Here is a 26,047-nt window from a genome sequence, read left to right as displayed (position 1 = left end):
CAGCGCTTTGTGACGGAGCCGGTGCGGTATTGCCAACTGCTACCTTGGCGGATGTTAAAGCAACACGAGATTTCATTTCAACCGACGGATTGGCTGTGAAAGGAACAATGCAAACAAGAGGTCTAAAAGCTACTCAAACAATAGAAATACGAGGTGTGACGACCGCAACCGCGGATCTCTCTACCAATACTATGACGGAAAACCACGAAGGTACAACTGCTACACCTGTCTCTTATACACATCTAGATGTGTATAAGAGAGAGGTGTGCCGACCGCAACCGCGGATCTCTCTACCAATACTATGACGGAAAACCACGAAGGTACAACTGCTACACTTCTCCAAGTAGCTACGCAGACAGCAACTCTTGGTGACGGAGCCGGGGCGGTATTGGCAACTGCTACCTTGGCGGATGTTAAAGCAACACGAGATTTCATTTCAACCGACGGATTGGCTGTGCAAGGAACAATGCAAACAAGAGGTCTAAAAGCTACTCAAATAATTGAAACACAAGGTGTAACGAAAGCAACCGTGGGTCTCTCTACCAATACCATGACAGAAATTCACGATGGTACAGCCGCTACACTTCTTCAAGTAGCTACGCAGACAGCAACGCTTGGTGACGGAGACGGTGCGGTATTGCCAACTGCTACCTTGGCGGATGTTAAAGCAACACGAGATCACCTTTTATCTGACGGATTGACTGTACAGGGAACAATCCAAACACGTGGTCTAGGAGGTTCTCAAACAATTGAAATACGAGGTGTGCCGACCGCAACCGCGGATCTCTCTACCAATACTATGACGGAAAACCACGAAAGTACAACTGCTACACTTCTCCAAGTAGCTAAGCAGACAGCAACTCTTGGTGACGGAGCCGGGGCGGTATTGGCAACTGCTACCTTGGCGGATGTTAAAGCAACACGAGATTTCATTTCAGCCGACGGATTGGCTGTGCAAGGAACAATGCAAACAAGAGGTCCAAAAGCTACTCAAACAATAGAAATACGAGGTGTGACGACCGCAACCGTGGATCTTTCTACCAAGACTATGACGGAAAACCACGAAGGTACAACTGCTACACTTCTCCAAGTAGCTACGCAGACAGCAACGCTTTGTGACGGAGCCGGTGCGGTATTGCCAACTGCTACCTTGGCGGATGTTAAAGCAACACGAGATTTCATTTCAACCGACGGATTGGCTGTGCAAGGAACAATGCAAACAAGAGGTCTAAAAGCTACTCAAACAATAGAAATACGAGGTGTGACGACCGCGACCGCAACCGCGGATTTTTCCACCAATACTATGACGGAAAACCACGAAGGTACAACTGCTACACTCCTCCAAGTAGCTACGCGGACAGCAACGCTTTGTGACGGAGCCGGTGCGGTATTGCCAACTGCTACCTTGGCGGATGTTAAAGCAACACAAGATTTAATTTCAACCGACGGATTGGCTGTGCAAGGAACAATGCAAACAAGAGGTCTAGAAGCTACTCAAACAATCGAAATACGAGGTGTGACGACCGCAACCGCGGATCTCTCTACAAATACTATGACGGAAAATCACGGAGGTACAACTGCTACACTTCTCCAGGGAGCTAAGCAGACAGCAACTCTTGGTGACGGAGCCGGGGCGGTATTGCCAACTGCTACCTTGGCGGATGTTAAAGCAACACGAGAGTTCATTTCAGCCGACGGATTGGCTGTGCAAGGAACAATGCAAACAAGAGGTCTAGAAGCTACTCAAACAGTCGAAATACGAGGTGTGACGACCGTAACCGCGGATCTCTCTACCAATACTATGACGGAAAACCACGAAGGTACAACTGCTACACTTCTCCAAGTAGCTACGCAGACAGCAACTCATGGTGACGGAGCCGGGGCGGTATTGGCAACTGCTACCGTGGCGGATGTTAAAGCAACACGAAATTTCATTTCAACCGACGGATTGGCTGTACAAGGAACAATCCAAACAAGAGGTCCAGAAGCCACTCAAATAATTGAAACACAAGGTGTAACGAAAGCAACCGTTGGTCTCTCTACCAATACCATGACAGAAATTCACGATGGTACAGCCGCTACACTTCTTCAAGTAGCTACGCAGACAGCAACGCTTGGTGACGGAGCCGGTGCGGTATTGCCAACTGCTACCTTGGCAGATGTTAAAGAAACACGAGATCTTCTTTTAACTGCCGGATTTTCTGTACTAGGAACAATCCAAACAAGGGGTCTAGAAGCTACTCATATAATTGCAACACAAGGTGTAACGACCGCAACTGCCGATCTTTCAACCAATACGGAAAATCACGATGGTACAGCCGCTACAAATTTCCAAGTAGTAACGCACACAGCAACGCTTAGTGATGGAGCCGGTGTGGTATTGCCAACTGCAACTCTGTCAGGTGTTAAACCAACACAAGGTGTATTTTTGTACGAGGTATATAAGCAACCGGGCGATACAACAAACCTTATTGAACCTAGTAATGAATTGCTTAAACCAATTATTATGTCTGTTTCTTCGCTTATTCTGATTTTTCAAGCATACTCTCAGACTAAATTTACTGCTATTCCATCTATGTTGATTAAGATGGCACGAAACAGAGCATTCGTTGTTTAGAGAAAAATATTCATAGCTTCATGATTAAAACTATTATCAACGTCGTCGTTATGGACATTGTGAAGATTTACTAACACTGGGTAACATCTATTGTTCTCTTATTATTTAATTATGTCTATCAATAATAGAACATTATCTTGATATGAATAAATATAATAATAATAATAATAATAATAATAATAGTAATATTAATAATAATAATAATAATAATATTAATAATATATTACTAGTATAATATATTAATAGTATAATAATATTACACTATATATATTTCTAATGATGATGCAGATATTTATTGATTTATAGATCATTGTTAAAAGAATTAAACATGCGTTTTAATTAATGTTAAGAAATTAAGCAAGAGAGATTTTCTGCTAATGGAAAAATTTGATTCAGCACTTGTAATTATAGGCAAACATGAACAAATTACAATATGCTTTGACTTACGTGATTGAAAACATATTACAGTATATTGTATTGTATGGATATGGTACATATATCATTATAATCTTTAAGTATAGTTTTTATAATCAAATATGAAAAATATTGCCAATGTTAATGATTTCATATTATTTGAATAAATGGTTTTCAATGGTTGGCTACTGCAAAATGTTATGAATTTAATTGCGTTTATTAGTTAATACTCGCAAAACGTACTTTATAACCCAGGAGGTTCATTTATTAAGTCGCTCAAGAATGTCACAGCCTCATGTGTCTAGATGGGAGATGCTTCTGCCTGCGTCAGCAGGCCCACCATAACTGGTTCTGAGGTGAGAAAATGTTGAGGATCGGGAGCTTAGTATGCGTTTCATGTGTTTAACACCCGTTTTAAATTTTGGCGGCCATCTTGGATTTGAGCATTTTAACATAGCTGGCGAAACGTTTTTGAAAGTGGGGGAGATGCACTAGTAAGATGAATGGTAATATGAATTGCGAGGAAGCCGATCATAGAAAAATCTGCATATCATATATTTTCTGCCAAAAAAGAAGGAGGGGGACTTCCAAATTACTCTACCGAAACAGTCTGCTTTCAACTTTTGCCAAGGCCTTCGCCTTGCACCCCGACTACAGAACCTTACTCGCCCCCAGTGATAGGCTCATTTCAATTGCATACGACCTTCCACCACCCATAAAATCATCATACTGGTAATGGTCCGGCGTTATTACTTGTAAAGCGATCGTCTCTATGCACTGAGGAACCACAGCCCAAGTGGAAACCAAAAGAAAAGGAAAGTTCAGAATTAAAATAAAGAGAAACGATGGGATTTAAGCCGAGAAATTGAAGGCAGTCAAAAATGGAGAATCACGCATACAGTATCAGGTAGGTGGTTCCAAAGTTTCGAAGCAGCAACAAAAAAGGTATAATAATTCCAATCTCTTAATTATCACCATTATTTTTCATATACACACACAAAAACATATACTGTATATGAAAAAGTACAGACCCCTAAACATGCAGGAGGAAAGTGCATCCGCCTAGCATCTGGAAACATTTTATTTCCGCGAGGAGAACCAGGCTCCTCACCGAATTACATTATAACATACGTCATTGCCCCCTTCACAAAAAAGTGGAACTGCCCATGTTGGTGGACTATTGATGATGATAATAATCAAAGTCATAGGCCTTAATAGAGCCGTTGACGTCTTCTGATATTCTGTCTCGCCGCTTCCATGGAACCATGCTCCTGTCCACGCTGTCCGACTTGCGTCGTACCATTTCTGATACTTGCTGTCTCACTTTTACCCTCAACAGCACAGAGTAGCCTACCAAACTATCTCCTCTACGTTTCATATATTTCATGTTTCTCTTCTTAATTTTCTGCAGTAGGCCATTCTCCTTTTCTCCGATCATATCTCGGGTACTATCATTTGTCACTCGATCTCAATTGCCATGTAACTGCTAAGATCCTCCCCCATAATTATCCACATGAATGTAGGCAAAAATGGCCCCGGAAAAGATGGCCCCGGTAAAAATGGCCCCATGCAAATGACAGGTAGGTAAAAATGACCCCAATGATAAATTTTAGTAATATAACTGATTAAAAAAAATCTTCACACTGTTTTCAAACATTTTTTCTGGGGTCATTTTTAACGTACACCACTTAGATTACCATGAAGAGTACCATGTCCCAAGGGGTCTGGGAAGGCAAAAGGACTTATTTACAACACATTGGAACCAATTTTGTATTATAATTACACTCTGAAGGCACTAACGACGTTCCATATTGGTTAAAAGTTGCTTGAACAACTCTGCACCTCAGTTTCAGCAGCACCTTCCTGCGACTGTGCGATACAACGTTGGGCTAGCCTAGGTTACCCTGGGCCTAATTGGCATTTATGAGCCATCAGTATACGTTAGTTTGAAATAAGTATGCCCAAGGGAAAGGGTGCTGGAGGAGGGAAGGGTGGCGCGAAAAGTGGAAAAGGCAAAGGTGGCGACGGTGAGTACCAGGCTAGGATTCCTTGAGGTTGTTGGAGGGAGGAGAGGATGACTAGGCTAGGCCTCCTAGGCGAATCAGCCTAGCTAGGACCTACCACAGGCTTGGTAGGCTAGGGCCTTGGCTCTATAGTGGCCTGGGCTGAAACTAGGCTAGGCCTAGTTAGCAGTAGTGATTTTTTTTTTTCAATTGAACACTGAAACCTTTACTGATTGTTTTTTTTAATTTGTCACTGAAACCTTTATTAAGGATGCATCACATTGAGTTTAGGCTAGGAAGTCGAAATATTTACGTGAAATAGGCCTAGGCCCTAGGCCTAGATAACGCATGCGCAATAATACTTTAATAAACTCGCTTATCCTTGATGGTTCGTCTCCCAACTTTGAGTATATTATAATAGCTGAGACAATTACCTTTTATAATTGTGACTTTTTTTTCATTTTGATGACATAATCATGGTAAAAATAATAAAAATAAAATAAACTACCCCTCATCTTTCTTTCCTCAAGACTGATGACCCCTCCTAACCAGTCGTCATTTCTGAATCATATTCGGCAGTGGGCATTAAGCTTCAGGTGTCAAGCTTGAATGTGATGTACCTTAATTTTCTGTGCGCGCGTCATAATGTGCATGTAGGCATGCGTCAAAATTTAAATATGCTTAAAAAAAATCATGCCTATTTTTTAATCAGTTTTTTAGCTCCTGAGAATGAAAGGTAACCCCCCCCCCCCACCAATTTTTATTACATATCTGAAAGCACATGAGTTGTAGATATGATTTTTATAGATCATTATGGCTGATCGTATGATATTGAAATCTGAATTAAAAAAAGAACTGAATTTTTATTTATGACATCATTATTTTTATACTCATTTGAACATATTTTAGCTTATTCTTGATCGATCATCTCAGCTCCCACCTGTGAGTATGTTATAGCTGAGACAATTTCCTTTCACAAAGTGTCATTCATTTTTCACTTTGATAATGTCATTATGTTCTGACCCCTCCCCCAACTATTTCTTTCTTCAAATCTTTGACAGCCCGATAGAGGGCGGCAGACTGGATTTTAACTGTAACATGGTCAATTTCGTATGCCATTACCGACCAACAGCATTTTTAAATCAGTTTACACAATTATAGTTTATATGACGTCATCATGGTCAAAATGAATGTTTTTTTCTGACCCCCTCATCCTTCTTCCTTGAAATCTTTGTCAGTTTGTATGATTGTAGGTAATAAAGCCCTCACCAACAGGCGTTTTTCAATGAGAGTTGACATGTATAGCTCATATCAGGAGTCAACTTTTCTGCGTGAGTGTACATTTGCGTAAAAGTTTTATAAATGCTCAAAATTATTATTTTTTTTACTAAATTAGAGCACTTCATAGGCCATAATTTGAGCATATTAATATTTTTCGATCCACACCATGCATGCTTCCTGAAGGTCCAAGTTCAAATGTGTGGCAGATCACCTAACTCGTCCAAAGTGATGAGTTCAAATCTAGTTAATTTTGTTTTTATTATTAAACGTAATTTAAATTTCTACAATAGTATGTAGTTTAATCATTAAGGCCCCATTCCCAGCAAAATTTCACTAAAAAAGAATTTTTTTTAGAAAAAATGCATATGCATTACTCTAATTATTATAAACAATGGAAAAATGTTGGCATGCATATTAGTTTTACTCAAAATAATAAACAAAATGAGAAATGCAGACTATTTCTCATAGGAGATTACCATTTCCTCGACGAATTCTTCGTTACTAGGCAAATTTAGAGGTTGTAGATTGCATCCACTGAAATGCTCTCACTTTTATGTATACTTATACTGTCAATAAAGTGCGCCCTCTCTAATGAAATTAGTTTTTGTACTTCGCATCTCGCACACTGCAGTCGATCGAGTAGGTCTGAAATATGTTTGTTTAATTGTCAAAATCTAGGTCGGAATCATTGTTTTAACAGATTTGAAATAATTCCTGTGAAATATTATATTTCACAAGTGTCAATACTAGCAACGGAAAATATAATGTGTGCCATTTTTATGTGTGATAACAGAACATAAATCGAGGTAGGGCTATGCCTAACCTAGCGGTGTTGGATAGGGTAATGTTTCCGGTGCCTACTACTATATTTCTTTTCCAGACCTATCGCAAAATCAAACATAAAAAATTCATCCATGTGGAACACAAAAAAAAAATCAAATTTCCATCTTATTTTACATTTTTTCATGTTTAGGAATGTCTAAATTCAGTTAAACTAGCAATTTTGTATTATATTTATAAATCTTATAACATATATAAAAAAATCAGATGTCAAATAAAAGTGATATTATGAGCTGGAAATATTTGTGTTCTTTTCATTTTACTCACGTCATTATTTGAATGAACACACTTGTACAATACATGTTTTGTATGTTTTGGCCTACGCCAAAACATGGAGGTTCCCTGCTAAAACTAGCACTCTATTACCATAAAGTCAAAACGATATTCTTCTTTCTAGGCCTAAGCCTGTATTGTTCTACGATAGTCATTCATGACAAAGTAAATAACATTTTAATGTTTTCGTTCAATACATTTACCGACACTAACAAAACAACAACATTGTTATAATATAGTCTTTAGTCGGGTCGGGAGTCGAGCTGCTAGCCTCGATCAAGCGCGAAAAACGAAAAAGACCACGGTTAGAGAGCATGTGATCCACACTCTACAAAGAATGCTATGAAGCAAGAAGTAAACAATGGATTTGTTCACAAATATCAACATTTTTGCACAAACAGTATACTTTTTTGGTACACCCTTCCCCCCCCCTCTGAAAGTGTACATAAAAAATGTTGATTTTGCAAAAGCATTCTCCATTTTGAAGTCAATTAAGTAGGCCTGCTTTACTTGGTAAAATAAAAATGTATATGATTGCATTGTAATTGGTCATAAAAATCTATTTTAAATATTGCATATTTTGAATCAACAGTTCCATGCATGTCTAAAAAAAAGTGCACAAATGTACCTCTCCCCTAGTGTACATTTGTAAAAATGTTGATAAATGAATGACACCTAAATCTGTTCCTAAAGGATTGATTATAATTTTAACATAATTTTTCTATTGTTTCTGAGCATACCGGTTCATGCAGAACTGGAAATGACTCTGCAAAAAACTCGCCCGAACACACCCAGAGTGTAACATAGCTCATTAGCTAAACTGGTGGTAACCATTTGTGTGCGAGTTCCATGGGAAACAGAGGTACACAATTGAGTTAAAAACATGTATAGCGCTCGGCGCCTAACATTTCAGGCACCTCGGTGACGAAATTGTTCATCTACATACCTGTAGCAGGAGTGCTGATAAGGAAATGTACTGCAACCAGAAATTGACAGTTGAATAGACTAGCAAAAGACAAAACAAATGTATTATACCATCTGAAATTAGTAAATAATGCACCAATTAAAAAAAATAAAAACAAAAAAAGAAACAGATTGATGGTGTTACCTGTAAGGCTAAAAACTGATCTATTGAAGAATAATGGTAAAGGAATATTTTTTATTAATACAAAAATAAGTACAGCCAGTGGATCTTATCACACATGAATACGTAACCAAAACTTAATCTCTTTAAAGTACATTTAACTTGCCTAATCCCTTTTTTCCATTCCTGAGAGTATCTCAGTTTCCCATGTCACTCTGGAGATCCGTTGTCAACCTATTGGTACCTGGTTCAATTCCATCTCTTGCTCTCCTTGTGTTTCAACTGGAGGGCAGAAATTTAAGTATAAAAAAGTGCTGATGCTGGAGTCTTTTTTATACTCCATGCTGGGAGAGATATTAAGCCGTTGGTCCTGTGTGCAATATGGCTCATGCACTTTAAGATTAATGCAGTATGCTCTTCATAAAAGATTGGTGGATTGTCTCTGTTGCACTGCCCAACCACCACCACAATGACCCCTCTGGAAAGTCTTCTGGCTTTTGTTGGTTAGCCCATGGAGGAATAAAACATTTCTTCATGGTTAGCCTTGGTGTTTACACTGGCTTTGCATCTTTGAAAATATGACCCAGAAAGACAAAATGCCCATAGAGAGAATAAACAAAAGAGCAAATCAAATTATTAGTGATAACATGATGAATCTGGATTTTGCTTTTAATGAGAAAATGATTAAGAAAGTTAAAGATATAATGAATGATAATACCCATCCACTGTATTCCCATTATTAAATTAATGTTTTATTTAAAATCACAGATAGTGGGGATGCCCAAGCAAAAGAAAAGAAAGGAGGAACCAGCCAAGTTAAGGTCAGTGAACTTCTTATACAGCTATCTGAATAATTATTGTAAAGCATAAATGTTGCAATGAAAAGTTTTCTGTAATTTCAACAATCAGTTCATATGTAAGTGAGAAAAGCCCATTGCTCTCCCTAGGTAAAAGACGCTTTATAAATCCCTATACTGTATTATTGTTATTCTGTTTGATAAGTCCTATAAACATTTGTTTTGGTTTGCAGGTGAGACACATTTTGTGTGAAAAACATGGAAAGTGCATGGAGGCAATGCAGAAATTAAAAGATGGCATGAAATTCAATGAGGTAGCAACACAGTACAGTGAAGACAAAGCAAGACAAGGGGTAAGTCATAATGATATACAGTACTGTATTTTAAATTTTATATTGATAACAGGTGTAGAGCAAAGGAAACAGGTATAGTTTTAATGTTCTCAATTTCTTAGTGAGATTGGATTGGATCGAATTTCTACAGTGTCATACACACTAAGGATAACCCATGAAAGTCCTGAGACTTACTTCCAGTGGGGACCTTCTGGTGGTGAATTGGGCAGTACACCGGGAGACAATCCCTTACTCTTTTCCGAAGAGTGTACTGGGTTCTTTAACATGCACATGTGCCATTTTGCTCACAGGACCAACAGCTGAAACATGTCATCCAAAGGAAGGTGTGCTTTTGAAACTGAAATACAAGGAGAGCAGCGATGGGAATTTAGTGCGATACCAAGGGATCTCCACGGTTCAGAGCACACACACAGTGGCTACCAACAGTTTAATCAAGCTGAGCTACAGTACATACTGTCTGTCCAAGATCCTTAATGGGGGATCCACACTCACCTCAGCCTCACTATAGTTGGAGAAAATTTTAAGATATACAGCAGCTGAAGATGCTTGTACTTCAGACTGAAAAAATACTTTTTCAATGCAGTGTTCCCTGATGATATGGTTGGCTTTTCTATGATGGGGTTCATGGCTCCTTAACGAGGGTCCTGTGGTCCTTGGACCTCTGCTGCATTCAGCACATACAGACAGTGTCATAGAAAGAATCAAGGTTTTCACTCTGCTCCTTGTGTGCCTAAAAAGAACATAGCGCTTGATCCCCAGGGTACCTGCTGTAATCTGGTGGTATTGATTTTTCCTACCAATTTCTTCCCACAGAGTGTGTCTGTTTTGTTGTATTTTCAGTTCTCTGTCTGTTAGCAAGATTATGCAAAAACTTTAATCAGCATAAAATTTAATTACGGTAGTTTAATTGTTCTTCACAAAATTTGTAGTGCAAATGCTTTTTTTTTTGCATTTTGCTTTTTTTTTTCAGTTGCACCAGTGCACTTTTATTGCCGCTATTCTACAACCAAGTTGCAGCAAGTGCACTTCCACGACTTTACTACAAGTGTGATGCAAGTCTATACCCCTCCTATCTGCTTGCTACCCTTAGTATACCAGCTGAGCTCTTAGTATACCAGCTGAGCTCTTCTGTTCTCTGAAGACCTCCATGTTTTAAGAACACAAAGTGCATCTCCTTTTTTCTTTCCAATTTTATTAAATTGTATATGACAATGTGGGAGTTCAATTAATTTAGCAACTTGGGCTTCATATTATTTTATACAAATTTTAAAATGATTTAATGATTACTGTACATTAGTAATAATATGACAAAAATTGTTTTTTTTCTTCAGGGTGATCTTGGATGGATGACACGAGGCTCGATGGTAGGGCCATTTCAAGATGCAGCATTTGCCCTTCAACCAAGTACAACCAACAGTCCTATTTACACAGATCCACCTGTTAAGACTAAATTTGGATATCATATTATTATGATAGAAGGGAAGAAATAAACAACCAAATACACAAACTATGTTTCCAATTATTTTATTGGTTTCATAGTAGTTCTTAAAAAGTATTCCTTCATAGATGAAGAACCAACCTGGTCAGAAAGAGATTCAGATTCCTCCATGGATACAGACTTTGTCATGCACCACTAGTCGTGGATCCAGGAATTTGAAATAGAAAGTGATTTTCAAAGATGGAGAATGTAAGCTACCTCGCCCCACATGGTTGAAATTTATGATTAGGCACATCTAGATGGCATCATGTAGATGGCATCATCTAGATGGCACATCTAGATGGCGGGAAATGGCACTATCAAGACTAACATTTTTTTTTATATAGTTTATGAAAATTTAGCTTGAATCCCTCACTGACGTTTACTCTTTCTAAATTAATCTTTTTAAACATTTTTTTAATGAATACAAGAAAATGGCCTAGTATGCTATTTCTTATGTACTGTAATTATATTATACATTTTAAAAATGTGTTTAATAATAATAATAATAATAAGCAAAAAAAAACAACAAAAGAATAGAGCACAATGGGGGGGTGATTTCAACCCTGAAACACAAGCATGTGCATGGCAGTACTATACCAACACTATACCAGACCAAACCACATCAAAGCATCTAATATGACTCATATCATTTGGAGTCTTGGACTCTGAAAGAGCAAAATGGCTCATGCATTGGGGTAACTACTGTAGATTCGAATTCATCATTGATACTACATATTTTTCATGTTTGCTTCTCTGGATGAATAAAGTGAACAGAAAAAAGTGTGATATAAATAAAAGCTAAAGTGAAAAAAGTAACATCTGAAAGTTATCATTGATTTTTGTTACACACAAGTTACATAAGGCGAGACATTTTTTATACCTTGTTTCGCAAACTTATTTTTTAAAGATCGTCAGAGGCGGGCAGAAAAAAATAAAACAAAATTTTGTTTTCTAATTTAGCAAATAGTTTTGCCAAAATACATCCAGACATAGGAGAAAATAAAAAAATGTTATTGGTGAATATAAACAATGTAGTTATGGCGTGGTTAAATGCTTTAAATTTATATAATTAGGAAGAAATATACGTATTTTATTTTGGCAATTTCAAGGCTGCAGCGGGAGCAATACATATAAACAAGGTATACAAATAGTCTCGCCTAACTACTTATTATGTTCCATATATTAGTGTTCCATTTCTAAGTTTTATGTCAATTGCGTTTTTACTCGGTTTTGGTCCGGAAATATGCACCACACCTCCAGGAACAGACTAGCGCACAAGTGAACAGACAAGATAGGGCCTTCGTCTTTAGGAGAAAAAAAAAATACCTATGTATTTTTTACATAATTATTAGTAGACTTAAATCAATCAAATAAGCCTCTGGATCACTTTCGAGCGATGCCCGACCACGCCCACTCACGCTTTCGTCTGGGACATGAACCCCCTCAGGCAAATCCTGGCGCCATCCCTGAATGATTGACGAACAGTGAATGAATGACGATAAACGACAGGCTCTGGCAAAACCATTTGTTGGTATTATATTGTTGAATTCTAAATTGATTGCCTTTTTGTTTGGTTTTTTTTTTTTTTACATTTCGTAACATTTCAACTTTCAATTTTTATTAAATTTTGAGTAGGCCTACTTGAGATATCATTATTATTTAATTCATTGCATAACATGTATAGAGCATACAGTTTGCCTTTGCGGTAGCGCGCGCGAAAAAGTTTTTGTGCGCTAGAGGGCGTAGTCACAATAGTCTGCAAAAAAAGAAACTTGATCGATTCTTTGACTGAGAACATCTTGTTATATCTAAGTTTTTGGTAAGAAGGGTTAGAATACCTAGACCAGTGTAAATAAGCAGTTTATATTTCAATACATATATCTATATTAGACTTGATTTTATGCTGCCAGTAGAGCAAACTTACTCTGTGTATAGTTAGAGCCTAGGCCTAGAGGTTAGGCCGGGTACCTGGTGTTTCTCCACGCAAAATTCACTAGGCACGGGCCTAGGCTAGGCCCCTAGGCCTAGTTGTTAGTAGGCCTAGTTGTTAGTAGGACCGGGCAACCTAAGATCATCTGATAAATAATAGGCCCAGGCCAGATTGTCGAAACCGCGTTTGCAGAGTCTCCCGAAAATCGGGACGACCTTCCGCACTCCCGCAATCAAGATCCCGGAATAATAACGCATCTCCCACAAATTCATATTTATTTGCATGTTTTCAATATTTTATTATTTTAATTGGCCTAGGCTGTAGGCCTAATTAATTGACTCGTGGAAGGCAGTGCCAATGGGTATTTGCCGTAATAAAATTAAATATGTTAAGTTAACTGAAGTCATTTAACCACTGTACATCATTGGAGGATTCAAAGGGAAGGGGTACATAGCTGACACAGGCCCCAAATTTTGTCAAATTATATATATTAAAAAAATTGAATAATATAATTAAATAATATCAATTCTTTAATTGTCATCATTTATTGGAAATTTGGGCAGTGCCAGCCAACTTAACTAAAATATACAATAGACACATGGATACAAACAGTATCCTTAACTCGACTGACTCTCAATATGAGGGTTGTTCAAGGAGTCAAGCGATCGGACTCTGGATGGGTTTGAACCAGTGACTTCAGCACAAGAACAATACCTCTCAGCTCACTGCTCAGGCCCCAAAACATTTAATCACCGTTGCGAGCAAGAGGTTCATGTTACTTACCATTACCCTCTAGCATACATGTCAATCTGTATAATTATGTTGACCCCTGGAACTCGAAATTTGGGAGACTGGTGGTGCACAGGAGGTCTGTGTGCCCCACCACCAATATGTTGATTTTTTGATTGATATCAAATGTGATCTGTTGAGGTGTCAATAACATTCGAAACATTGTTACACTGTTGGTGCACAAAGGAAAAATTGACACAGAATGGAATACCCAATTTATTGTACCTAGAAACCACTCATTAGAATTTTTTAGAATTCCAAAGACCAGGAGATTGCATGAAAAATCAGGAAACATCTGATCGAATCAGGAGAGTTTGAATTCAATTGTAACTAATCACCTCATGCTTTTTTCTTTTTGTGGTATAGAGCAACATGTGGCCAGGCCAAATCAACTGTGGTCCTGGATATGGGCAGCCCCAAAGGTTGCCAGTTTTTCCTTCTCAGGACCACACACAACAAGGCATTATGCTAATGAACTCGCAGTCTAAAGGAGATGTTTTTCTAGCTCAGCCTAATGCTATGTCACAGAATGTCAATATGCAGACTAGCAAGGAACAAGTAATAAAAATTGAGCATGTTTATGAGCCCTGTTATGTCACATTATCAAACCCAAGTGGAGACAGTACATCAGCACGCATTGCAACACAAGATGGCTTCACCTTTGAAATTATTCCTAATTCAAGTGTAAGTGAGGTGTCAAGACATCCAAATAACCCCCAGCATATTCCCCTGCAGTATCCACAGCAAGGTTCTATCCCTAGCTCACAGGTACAGCTAGGTCTTAACTCCGGCCAACAGACACACTATGCTAACTCTAATCAAGAGGCACAGCAACATGCTAACTCTAGGCAACAAGTGCAGCAATGTTCTAACATCAGCCTACAACTACAGCAAGGTCCTAACTCTAACCTACAAGTACAACAAGGACCTAACTCTGGCTTACAGGCATCTAATAGCAGACAAAACATCCCAAATATGGAAGAAACTCCTCATGGTATGTAGATTGAATTCTAAGGATGTTCCGATGCAGATTAAAGTTTTAATAGAAAATATCATTTTGATTTTTAGTCATTAAATTGATTAAATTTGATTTGAAGACTTTATTTTATAGGATATAAAACATAGCCAGATGCCAGCAGCCCATAGTCTGCTAAATTGGCACTAGCTAGCCCAATTGCACTTCCAGTCCCTAAATTTTGTCTTGTGAAAACGTGTAAAATTGATTTTTGGCACCGATAGCGTTCCATATTACTTGCATGGCACTCCATACTATATACTTTTTTTTCCAAATTCAACAACATAACAAGTTTCTTGACATACACTTGTTCCGCTCTCCGAATTTATCTAATATTAGGAAAAATCAATAAATTAGAGACTTGTGGCAAGTCTAAATGTGGCAAAGACAAGCCAAACCAGTCACTCGTCGCAAATCGTGTTTCAGAGAAAATGGCCAAAACATGCTGGAATGTCATATTTTAAAAAATCTATTTTTATTGCACTAAACTAACCTTTATATATCTACACATAATTCTATGCTGTCATCTTCCCCATTTTCAATGTTAAAACAATGCTTTTTAAGGATTTAAAGATAGTTTCTGCATGAGGAATGCCTGAAATCATAATCTTTGAAGGCTGATTTCTCATATATTGTTCTTTAAACAGCTGTGTAGTTAAACGCTTGTAACTTCATAAGGAAATGTCTGATTTGAATGATTTTTTTAACCATTTTATAGCTATTATATTACTCTCCAACACTGTATTAATAACTCAAAATCGATTTTTGCGACGAGTGACTGGTTTGGCTTGTCTTTGTCACAAATTGTAAATAAACTATGGACAATTTGTGGAGTCTTTTAGTATTGTACAATATTATGCTCTGTCTATTTGTGAAAGTTTGAGGTTAAACAGTCCAGTAGTTTTTGAGTTGTGCACCTGGAAGGACACACAGTCACACAGACGGAGCTCATTGCAATACCCTCTTCGCCCAGTGGGGGCGAAGGTAATTACTCTAAACTTGATTAAGTAGCTGTTTCAAATTTTAATTTAACAAAATTATTTGCTATTTTATACATAATTAGCTAATCCTCTATTTTTTACACTTGCTGTATAACTGATTTTGTGTTTTATCTAAGTTACCAGTACTTCCAGTCATTTGGATATGTCTTTCACTGGACTGGGAAAAACTCCTTTTGGAATGGGAAACACTCCAAATGAAATGGGTGATATGCAGTCTGCTACTCAAAATTCAAATTCAGCATTTAATGCAAGTAGATTACAGACAGTTCTAACATTGCAATGGTTAGTTGAAATCTTCATTACATTAATGACATCATGCATAATCATGTTAAGAAGTTAATGACATTATGTTTGCAATATGGTATATCAAAAAATTTACCCACAATTTTGTCGAGCCACAAGATGTAAATTTTTTTCAATTCTATTTGAAATGAAATAGATATATAGTAGATTTGAATGTGGTCATGAATTACAGGCAATATGTGTATCTTTACCTCTTGATAATGTATTTTTTGTACATTTGTTTCTGTGATGAAAATATATATTCAATAAATTTATGTAACTAGGCTTATGGAGAACTATGAGACATGTGAGAGCTACTCTGTTCCAAGGTGTGTTGTCTATGATCAGTACACTGATTTCTGTGCTTCCAATTCCTTCAACCCACTTAATCCTGCAACATTTGGAAAGGCAAGTCTTGTTTATAGTCACAAAAAACATATTTATGTGTTGTTAAGAATGAAACCGGTTGCAATAGATAATGTTTTAGGTATTAAAATGCCACATTATGTTGGTTACGAAGACACTCCTTAAATTATAGTGGTGATAGAAACCCATGAGAGAATTAGCAAAGAATATTCTTAAAACAAACTTTAGTCGTAGTTCGAGATAAAACTTCAAAATTACGTCATTTCGTATTTTTAAAACGAACTTCGAATAGCACTACGACTAAATCACGCGAACCTTGACTAAAATTATACCTCCTTAGGCCGATTTTTTTTTTAGTCAGCTTACGGTCGGGCTAAATCGTCGACTTGAGAAATATTTACACCACTAAAAACATGCTTTTTGTAACTTACGATAAAGTGAAATGTATAAAAACGATTGTATAAATTGGTCTGATGTGTCTCCAGAGTGTTCTAGAAAATGGACATTACGTTTAGGTTCCAAAAGGCGAAATTAACATGCTTTGCTAGCCACATGCAACAGTTCCTGATTTGCATGAAATCCCCTCTTGTTGTGGTCACGTAGCTTCACCGTAACAACAACAAAGATGGCGCCGCCCTCGCTTGACCTTACCTATAATAGTTCTCCAAAGAAAGCAAATTTTCAGTGACAGTTCAAATTCTCTATCATTAGATGTTAACGACTAATGTTATTATTATATTACTAAACTAATATTAATATTATGTTATTATTATATAATATTAGGCAAATAATTGGCTATTATGAATAATGAGGAAATATGTTTTTGAAAGACAGATGGCAGTTTAATATTCTTCCGCATTACCAGATTACTAAAATTTCGTCTGCTATTAAAATTAGCTCTTTTCATTTGTTAGTTTGATAGTTGTTGCTTGCCAGCCGTCTTCAGCTGAACGACAACTAGGGCTTGATTTATCCGTAGTTAGAACTTGACTACGTTGTTTTTGAATACAAATTGAATTTGAAGTTGCAACTAAGACTAAATAAAGTTCTAGTTCAAAGTTCGACTAAAGTTTGTTTTAAGAATACGGGTGTCTATCTAATAATTTTCTGTTAACTTCATCACTTCAGCTTATCCGGCAAGTTTTCGTCAATCTTAAGACTCGTCGATTGGGGATCAGGGGTCAGTCTAAATACCACTACTATGGAATCCGAGTGAAGCGCACATCTGAACTCAGCCACAGTGACGAACATTTCACCTCTGAGCCAAAGTTGCCAAAACACACACTAGTGCCAAGCAACTTAATGATTACCGACATTGACAACACAATCAAACCAAATAAGAATCAGTCCACCATGGACTCCACCACTGAAGACTCACCGGTAGGTTTCCTCTTTAATAATTAGGATATACTAATTGGTTTTTTAAATGATTAATTACATTTTTAATAAAGTTTTTCATTAATTTAACATGACATCTTTATTCTGTTTTTTATATACAGCGTATTGAGAGCTTGCTTACTTGTGCTATATAAGAATGAACTATTAACACGTTATATTTTCATTGCGGATTTTTTGGGCTCAGTACGGACTCTAAACATATGCATTTCCTTTTAGTTTTAAGGCGTATGCGGATTTTATAAGTTCGCAATGACGATATAACATGTTTATTATTATTATTATTAATTAACAGACACATGAATAATAGAATATTCTTTGCATAAAAGTCTTAACTTGCTGGTAATCTATTATAATTTTTATAATGAAAGTCTATTATAATAGAAAACTTGATTTATCTACTGTAGAAAACTTATTTTATCGCGCCACTCTATTTAATATTTAATTGTTTTTTGAGGTTTTTTTTAGTTTCTATGACAAATGGTATAATATATCATTTTAGTGTGTGTGTGTGTGTGATGTAAATCTTTTTGGTGAAATTTTCAAGTGTTATAATAATAATTTGTAATATTGATATAATAATTTGTTAGTTATATGCTTATTTTGTACTTTTACCTAATAGACTAAAACAAAAAATCCCGACATACAACTGGTCTCATATACTACATTGTTATTTATTTATTGGCAGGTTGCAGGACCTGTTGATCGCAGTCTATCACCAGTCACAGCTCTTGGACTTGCTCTTATCCCTCAATTCCCTAAAGCATTCATGTTGAAATCATTGCCTTCCATTGCCAACTTAGACAAGGTAATGATGGTAATTGACATTAGTGATAAGGATAAGGATGATGATGAGTCTGATAAGAATGAAGATGAAAATTATAAGAATTATGATGTTGGTCATAATGATAATATTATTGTAACAGTAATGGTCAATGAAGATGGTGACAATGATGATGACAAATATGTTGACCAACTATAATTTTTTGTTTTGTTTTTTATTTTTTATGTGCAATTAATTTTTAGTTCCTTTTTGACCTTAAGTCACAGTGGGACTATTGGGACTATTGCATATTAAATGAAATTACCTTTTTAAATTTAATGGTTGCGATTTAGGTGGATACATTTCTAACAGAGTACAGAACCCACTGCGAGTACTTATTGGAAGCCATATTAAAGGGGAAATTTTCAGAGGTGAGTTGATCATAATTGTTAGTCCAGTAAAACTAGCAACACCCTCTGAGATTTTTTTTGTCAAACTCAACAACACAGGCTTACATTCTTATGGATGAAAATTGTTTTTAACAGAGTCTGACCATGATGGAAAGACGCATCTTTCCTTCATGGTCTGACAGACAAAAAAATTTTAGTTTTAGAGAGCAGTTTAGCTCTGTTACTTGGTAGTGCATCTGTGTGTTGAACCATGATGATCGTTAAATACAGTATATGGTCAGTTCAGTCTGCTGCCCTCTTAGTGTTTCAGCTGGAGGGCTGAAATTTAAAGGCATGCTGTCTTTCAAAGCATTATGCCAACCAGCCCTCCTTAAACTAACGTTAGAATACCGCACTTTCGCGGTAAAGAACAATTAAAACCTCATAACACAATGCAACTAATCCGTTTACCCATAATTGAATCCAAGGACACCAGTGTTAAACACTCAGTACTTATCCTTGATAATGCGTTATCCAATTAATATAGTGAGATAACGTAACATTAGTTTATCGAGGGCGGGTTGAGCTAATGGGAGACGTTTAAGCTGTTATCACTTTTGCAAAGCTATTATTCTCTTGATTTAAAAACTTGTAAATGTCATTACAAGTCAGCGTTTCTACCATGTTGTATTTTGTTTGGAATTTTTATATGTATCTATAATGATATTCTTTAGATAAATGTAAAGAAAATCATACTTTTAATTTTATAATGAGATATATAAGTGCGGTAAAACTAGCAATTTCTAATAGAAAGTAGGTTAGAAATAAAATACTGTGTGGTCTGTATGTAATTCATGTAATAGGCATGTTAGTTACTCTAATCTTGTTTTAAATTCTAGTTGACAAAGTGCATATAAAGCCGGACACTCGCTGCGCATGACGATCGTCAGCCGACACGATTCTATAAAGAACGCAATGCGACGATGTGCGTGCAGCCAATCGTTTTTAATTACCATCAGTTTAGACTGCCACCGACAAACAGCAGACAGCGTCGCATCATCTATCGCTTACAGAGAGCGGAGTTGGAAGTGTCATGCGAGGGTCGTATGACGCAATGAGTGCCTGGCTTGAAGGGTTCGCAGGTTTTGGTTTAAAATGAAAGTCCTAACATTAAAAGTTATAAAGTGGGCCAAAATGTATGATTTAGTGATGATTTATGATAGCAATGAATTTTGATACAAGAAAGTTTATTTTCAACAGTAGTTTGTTGTTCTGCCATGGAACAGTTAAATTACTTTTATTGTAATTTAACTGGTTCTGCTTCTCAACAAAATCAAAATGTTTTAGTGTTCAGTATTGAAACCTGTTTAAAAATAGTGGCTTCATCCATGTGCTTCTCAGTACAGTATTTAAATCTGGTTAAAAAAAGCTTCATCCACAATGTGCTTCTTAGTATTTAAACCTGTTTAAAATAGTGTCTTCATCCACAAATATGCTTTTCAGTATTTAAACTTGTTTCGAAAGAGTGGCTTTATCCACAATATGCTTCTCAGTATTTAAACCTGTTTCAAAATAATGGCTTTATCGATCAATAATTATATAAGGACATATAAGTGCAGTAAATAAATAAAAATATTTATTGATATTTTCTCCTCCATGATACTAGATATTTAGTCAAATGGTGATCTTCTGGGAGAACTTAAGTGCTGCAAACCTTCAGTTACTTAAAATGGGATATTTGGCAGGAACTATAAAGTTCTGTGACATCCTTCTCTACAAGACAATTATTAGCATCTTGATTCCTGGCACAACACTAGAAGTGCCTCAAAGGTGAGTTACCTTGCTAGTCACGTCATAAAATTTTATTATCTTTGCAAGGAGCAGGGGTCTCAAGTTGGATTGGATTGGATTGGATTTATTCAGTGTAAACACCAAGGATAGCCCAGAAAGTCTAGAAGAAGACTTATTTCCAGTGGGGCCTTCTGGGGGTGATTGGGCAGTACACCGGGAGACAATCCCCTTCTCATTTCCGAAGAGTGTACTGCGTTCTTTAACGTGCACATGGGCCATAATGCACACGGGACCAACGGCTTAAACGTCTCATCCGAAAGACGGTGCGCTATTGTAACTTGTATTTCAGCCCTCTAGCTGAAACACAAGGAGAGGCAGCGATGGGAATTGAACTGGGGACCTAGAGATCTCCACGGTTGAGCGCACACACAGCGGCTACCACCAGATTAGCCGACTGAGCTAGCTGCCCTCTCACTGAGCTTGCTGCCGTCTCACTGAGCTAGCTGCTCTCTCGACTGAGCTGCTCTCTCTGGATGAAGCAACTTCCAGAAAGTCTGGATAAATGAGATATTGTTAACACACTTTAACCTCTACAGCATATGGTTACTTCTGGGACACAATTTGATACAGTAGTAACAGTATATTATAAATTTGCGGGAGTTGATTTTCCAGGAGGTTATTGCTTCCTTGCGGGAGGTGATCTTGTTTTGCTGTGACTTACGGAAAACTTGGAGCTCTGGCAAGAAGTCTTGTGGTTGATTGTTTATGGTATTGTTGAATAACCTTTGCATGAATAAATAATAAAGTCTCCCAAACAAGCATCTCTGTATGGTTGAGAGTGTTGTGTTGCTTTTCAGCACTATTCAGCATTCAGACATAAGTTGTCCTGTCCCATATCTTTAGCTAAGGGCTTTTTTTAGGTTTGTGCTGTGTAATGCCATGTCTACCACAATTATTGCACTGTATAATAATTTGTTGATTTAACTTTCAATTGTAGGCCTATAATTTTAAGATTGATCTGATTGAAATGTTTTGGTTATATTGACAGCCTTCTAAAAGCAGTTAGAATCTTTGCTAAAGACTTCCGCAGCAAACTTAGTAAACACATACAGGAGCTGCCAACGAAGGTCTTTGAGGCTAAGAATGAAGGTACCTGTACCATTTTTATCCAACTACCATTACAGTCACAATTTGTAGATGATTCATTTAGCCATAAGACATTTTTATGAATTTAAAACAAACATTAATTCAAATAATGTGGATAATATTTTTATTGTAATTTGTAAATTTTAATGTGATCATTTTTAGTCCTTGATGGCTTGAGCAGCAAATACAATTGATATTTGAAATATTGAATTGAAACATGAAATTTTTGGTATTGAAAGACAAGCATCATAACAACCATAATATAGTTCATCCCCCATGTATGATTCCTATAGAAAAAAGGTAAAAGATAATTAGAGCAAAAACCTATCCTGCGTGAGCATATTTTATCAGCACTGATCTTTTTTCATATTGTTTGTGTTTTAAAACCCTGATCTTTTGTTTCTACAGCTGCAACAAGTTTTGTGAAATTATTGGTCAGAAAAACAACTCTTTCCCATATTGCTCAGGTGTGTATCTGTTGCTCTCCTTAAAATGTATAATTAGGGAGCTTTTGATTTGTGCGACGATGCAACGCTAGAACGGAATCACTCAAGCGTGACCGTCCTACCTGGCGTCCTACGTTATCTGCATACGTAGATTTGGCCAAATTGCGTTCCAGAATTTACTCGACGAGGTGTCTTAACGTTCTCGGATGCTCGGATGAGTGTTAGTGACTTTATTACGTTCTACGTCCTACCGTCGCCGTGCAATCAAAAGCTCCCTGTTACCAATTTATTGATGAATTCCATATCTACTCAGGTACTGTAAGTATGCAAGATCTTCAATAATGCCGTCTTAAAATGAATTTACCATGTCTAAATTGGTTCAATGCATTGTTGCTTATTCCTGCTCAGGCTACAAGAGCTATCCTGAAAAATTCCAGGGCAGTGAAAATGATGCGAGCAGACTGGCGAGAAAAAACTGACCTGGAAAATCTAAGAAGAAAAATAGAGTGGTTAATAGTAGATGTACATATAGATGAGGATAGGCCTGATTTGTATAGATGTAAGGTTATCTAGTAGTTAAGCTAGGAAATGTTGCTCTTTAATGTATAATGAAGTTGGACACTAATATAATAATCATGTTTCTGTTGTTTTTATTATCTTATCTTCAATGTATTGTTTCTATTTTCAACAGGTTTTGTTATTTATTTATATAATTTTTTTTCTATTTTAATTCTAATATTATTCTCCTTCAAGCTTGGTCCTGTGTATTTTTCTTTGCTTGAAGAAATTAAAACCACCTTAACCATAGTATAGAGTATTAGATCATTGACTTGTTTTCAAATGCCTGATAGTTTTTTTCCAACTTACAGTTTTGTTCTAAATCAGTTTTTTATGGGTGTGTGGTGGGTTTTTATAAGTAAGAGCATCCATTATGTGTATTATTGTAATTTTGCAGATAATATCCCTTAATAGCTTTTTTAATTGTCACTAATTTGGAGTGATAAATTGAATTGTATTGAATTGAATTGAAATTTAATTAATTTATCACTCTCAAGTAAAAAACAGTTTCCAGGAAGTGTCCTTTCATAAGATGTTTTGTGGCAGTAATAGTGGCCGCCATAAAAAACAGAATCTTATGTGTCCGGAATGCCAAAAATGCAATTAGCACAGTTTTTAGTTTCTCTTGATCAATGTATCATAATTACCGACCTGTTGGAACAGTATAGGTAACGGATGACTAATACAGCGGCTGACCAAAACCAAAGAAAACTCCCAGATGTAACCACAACCAAGCAATTTGTTACATTCTGTTTTACCTCAACACCCTTCATTCTTCCCAGAAGTTGTGAACCAAAGTGAATTAAACTGCTACAAAAAGTGACTGATATCAAATGCAATTTAATTTTTGAAATGAACTCGTAGCACTTGACCTAACCAACTAAAATCTAATAAATTAAATTGAAATTGAAAATATGCAATTTATTTTCTTCGAAATTCCATCTATAACCCCTGGTTGGTGTTGCCATTTGCTTACACATACACATAATGGAAATATGATTGTCTCTACATTTTGCATGAACTTTTTTTTTTTTTTAGTAGATAGTACTTATCTTGTTTCCTAACAGAATCTTTGATAATATTTTACTGAATTGTTTTTTAACTACTGTATTTGAAAATTTATTTTGGTTTGCAATAATGTATTTTTTAACTGATTTATAATTTATGTAAGCATGTTGGATGTTCATCCTTTTTGTGTGATGCATACAAGAGAAAAAAACAATTTTCTTTATTAACATTCTTTTTTTTTTTAAATTGCTGCTCTGTATATTTATTGTAAATTGGTCTATGTTAACTTTTTAATTAATTTTATCATATTAATGCTATAGATTTTATATTCCAATATTGATATCAGATTTCCAGGAGTTTGATGCCTTATTGGAGAAGACGGCTACAGTAGAACAGCATGTTGAGTGGATTGATGGTGTGCTGAAAACTTTTATTGAGAAGGTTAGTTTAAAAAAAAACCATTGATTTAGCAAAAAATTTAGAAATTCTGCTGAGTTAATATGAAGACATATATATATTTTTTTTAAATTTATTTATTTATTTTTTTTTGACATTGTATACAATGAAACATTCCAGCTTGAAGAATGACTGGAGCTATCCAGTAAACAGCAGGGCTGTGTTGACCAGTACACCCAGGGTAAACCTCCTGCTTGCCTCGAATGTACAGTACTGGGCTATTTAAAGTGTACATTTGCCAATTGTTTATGGTTTATTTACCTTATATCTGAGAAGACTTGAACTATAGGCAAATGCGCCGATATTAGGGCTATAGGTTGCGGCGCCACCTGCCTTAACCGCTCAACCATTAATGTATCAAAAAATCAATAACGGAACCTATCCCTCAATAGATTAATCAAAATTAGTCAGTCTGTAAATAAATGAAGCAGTTTTGCAGGCTAAAATAAGTAGAACCCCTCATTTGGGACACCCTTAATGATGTGACACCCCGATTTAAAAGGGAACACTTTTTTTGGCACTATAAACAAAGGAAAGGTTATCTTTAACTCTACAGCCAACCCCTATTCAGACACTTTTATTGGTCCCAAATGTGTCCCCTTAATAGAGATTCTACTTTATAATATTTTGGTATTTTATTCTGAGTGTAGACCTCGGAGGGTAAGGAAAAAGCGATGCAGAACTTTCTTCTCTATGTGTCAACGATCTCAAAGCTAGTCCTTCATGATCATACTTTGAGAAGCGCCAGCAGTTTTGGTATGTCAATCATTTGATATTATAAGTTAGGCTAGACTTTTTTATACCTTGTTTCTTGAACTTATTTTTTTTTAAGGATCATCAGAAAATAAATAAAAATAAACTTTTGTTTTCTTATTTAGCAAACAGTTTTGCCAAAAAACATCCAGATGGAGGAGAAAATAAAAATAACATTTTATTGGTGACTGTAAACTGTGTAGAAATGGGGTGGTTAAATGCTTTAAATTTATACAATTAATAAGAAATATACATCTTATGTTTGGAGGTTTCAAGGTAGCAGCAGGCGTAATAAAAATAAAGAAAAACATATTTCTTTCTGAAATTTCCATTTCTTGTGGTGATTGGTGCATTAATTTGCCAAAAATATAATTTTATTTTTATTCAGAATCATCATTGGTGGGTGACAGGTTCCCTAAACAAGGTATAAAAAAGTCTCGCCTTACTTGGGTCCTCCATTTTTACAAGAGTACAAAACATACGATTTTCTGAGACCCCCACCCCTACAAGTACTTGTAAAAAAAATTGATTGTCGTCATTTTAAGGCTCAGTTTATTCAGTTTCACAGAAGTGCATATACTATTTACCCCTCCTCCACCAGTGTTCTGTACTCTTGTGGAAATTATAAAAAAAAAAATAATGACCTCTTTCTGCATCTCAAACTCTTTGTCAACATGATCTCTTTTTTTTTTTAAATGTACAAATGGGGATTATTGACAAATTTGTATCCTTTATTTTAGGTTGGCATACAGTACTTGAATACTTTGTAAATTTTGTATTATCTAAAGGACAGCTTGCTTTGAACTTCATTATTAAA

At 36.3% G+C, this 26,047-nt stretch overlaps 3 protein-coding genes across 5 annotated transcripts in view; all 3 read left to right on the top strand.

Moving 5' to 3' along the window:
- The window catches only part of LOC117106609, an 18,781-nt gene extending 15,948 nt beyond the window's left edge, over positions 1-2,833 (top strand). The window contains exons 4-5 of one of the 2 annotated variants that reach the window (XM_033248008.1): positions 1-210; positions 321-2,833. In XM_033248008.1, the coding sequence (XP_033103899.1) occupies positions 1-210; positions 321-2,617 (2,507 nt within the window). In that variant the 3' untranslated portion in view covers positions 2,618-2,833. Of the gene's footprint in view, positions 211-263 lie in introns of both variants that reach the window. The other variant, XM_033247999.1, reaches the window with a different exon arrangement.
- Positions 2,834-4,875: 2,042 nt separating this feature from the next.
- On the top strand, positions 4,876-11,958 carry LOC117106622 (peptidyl-prolyl cis-trans isomerase NIMA-interacting 4-like). The gene is made up of 4 exons (XM_033248019.1): positions 4,876-5,058; positions 9,281-9,333; positions 9,543-9,662; positions 10,994-11,958. Exons 1-4 carry the CDS (start codon positions 4,989-4,991, stop codon positions 11,150-11,152), a joined length of 402 nt encoding a protein of 133 aa, XP_033103910.1. The 5' UTR covers positions 4,876-4,988; the 3' UTR covers positions 11,153-11,958.
- A 160-nt stretch (positions 11,959-12,118) lies between these two features.
- Positions 12,119-25,230, top strand: LOC117106578 (transcription factor RFX4-like). Of its 2 annotated transcripts, XR_004445097.1 has the most exons (12): positions 12,119-12,961; positions 14,228-14,855; positions 15,994-16,159; positions 16,444-16,567; positions 17,654-17,905; positions 18,609-18,728; positions 19,037-19,114; positions 20,739-20,902; positions 21,912-22,012; positions 22,418-22,476; positions 24,368-24,462; positions 25,128-25,230. XR_004445097.1 is itself a non-coding variant. In XM_033247967.1 (11 exons), the coding sequence occupies exons 2-11, from the start codon at positions 14,234-14,236 to the stop codon at positions 23,026-23,028; spliced, it is 1,851 nt and encodes a 616-aa protein (XP_033103858.1). In that variant the 5' UTR covers positions 12,119-12,961; positions 14,228-14,233; the 3' UTR covers positions 23,029-23,372. The 2 variants fall into 2 exon arrangements, 1 of the variants encoding a protein (XP_033103858.1); XM_033247967.1 differs by lacking the exons at positions 24,368-24,462; positions 25,128-25,230 and adding an exon at positions 22,864-23,372.
- The last annotated feature ends 817 nt before the right edge of the window (positions 25,231-26,047 follow it).

This window comes from Anneissia japonica, unplaced genomic scaffold, assembly GCF_011630105.1.
Source record: "Anneissia japonica isolate Jap-2015-1 unplaced genomic scaffold, ASM1163010v1 scaffold142_len1259957_cov175, whole genome shotgun sequence".
In the NCBI taxonomy this organism is placed as follows: domain Eukaryota; kingdom Metazoa; phylum Echinodermata; class Crinoidea; order Comatulida; family Comatulidae; genus Anneissia; species Anneissia japonica.
The sequence above is the reverse complement of the archived record's forward strand: the minus strand, read 5'-3'. Positions and strand labels throughout refer to the sequence as shown.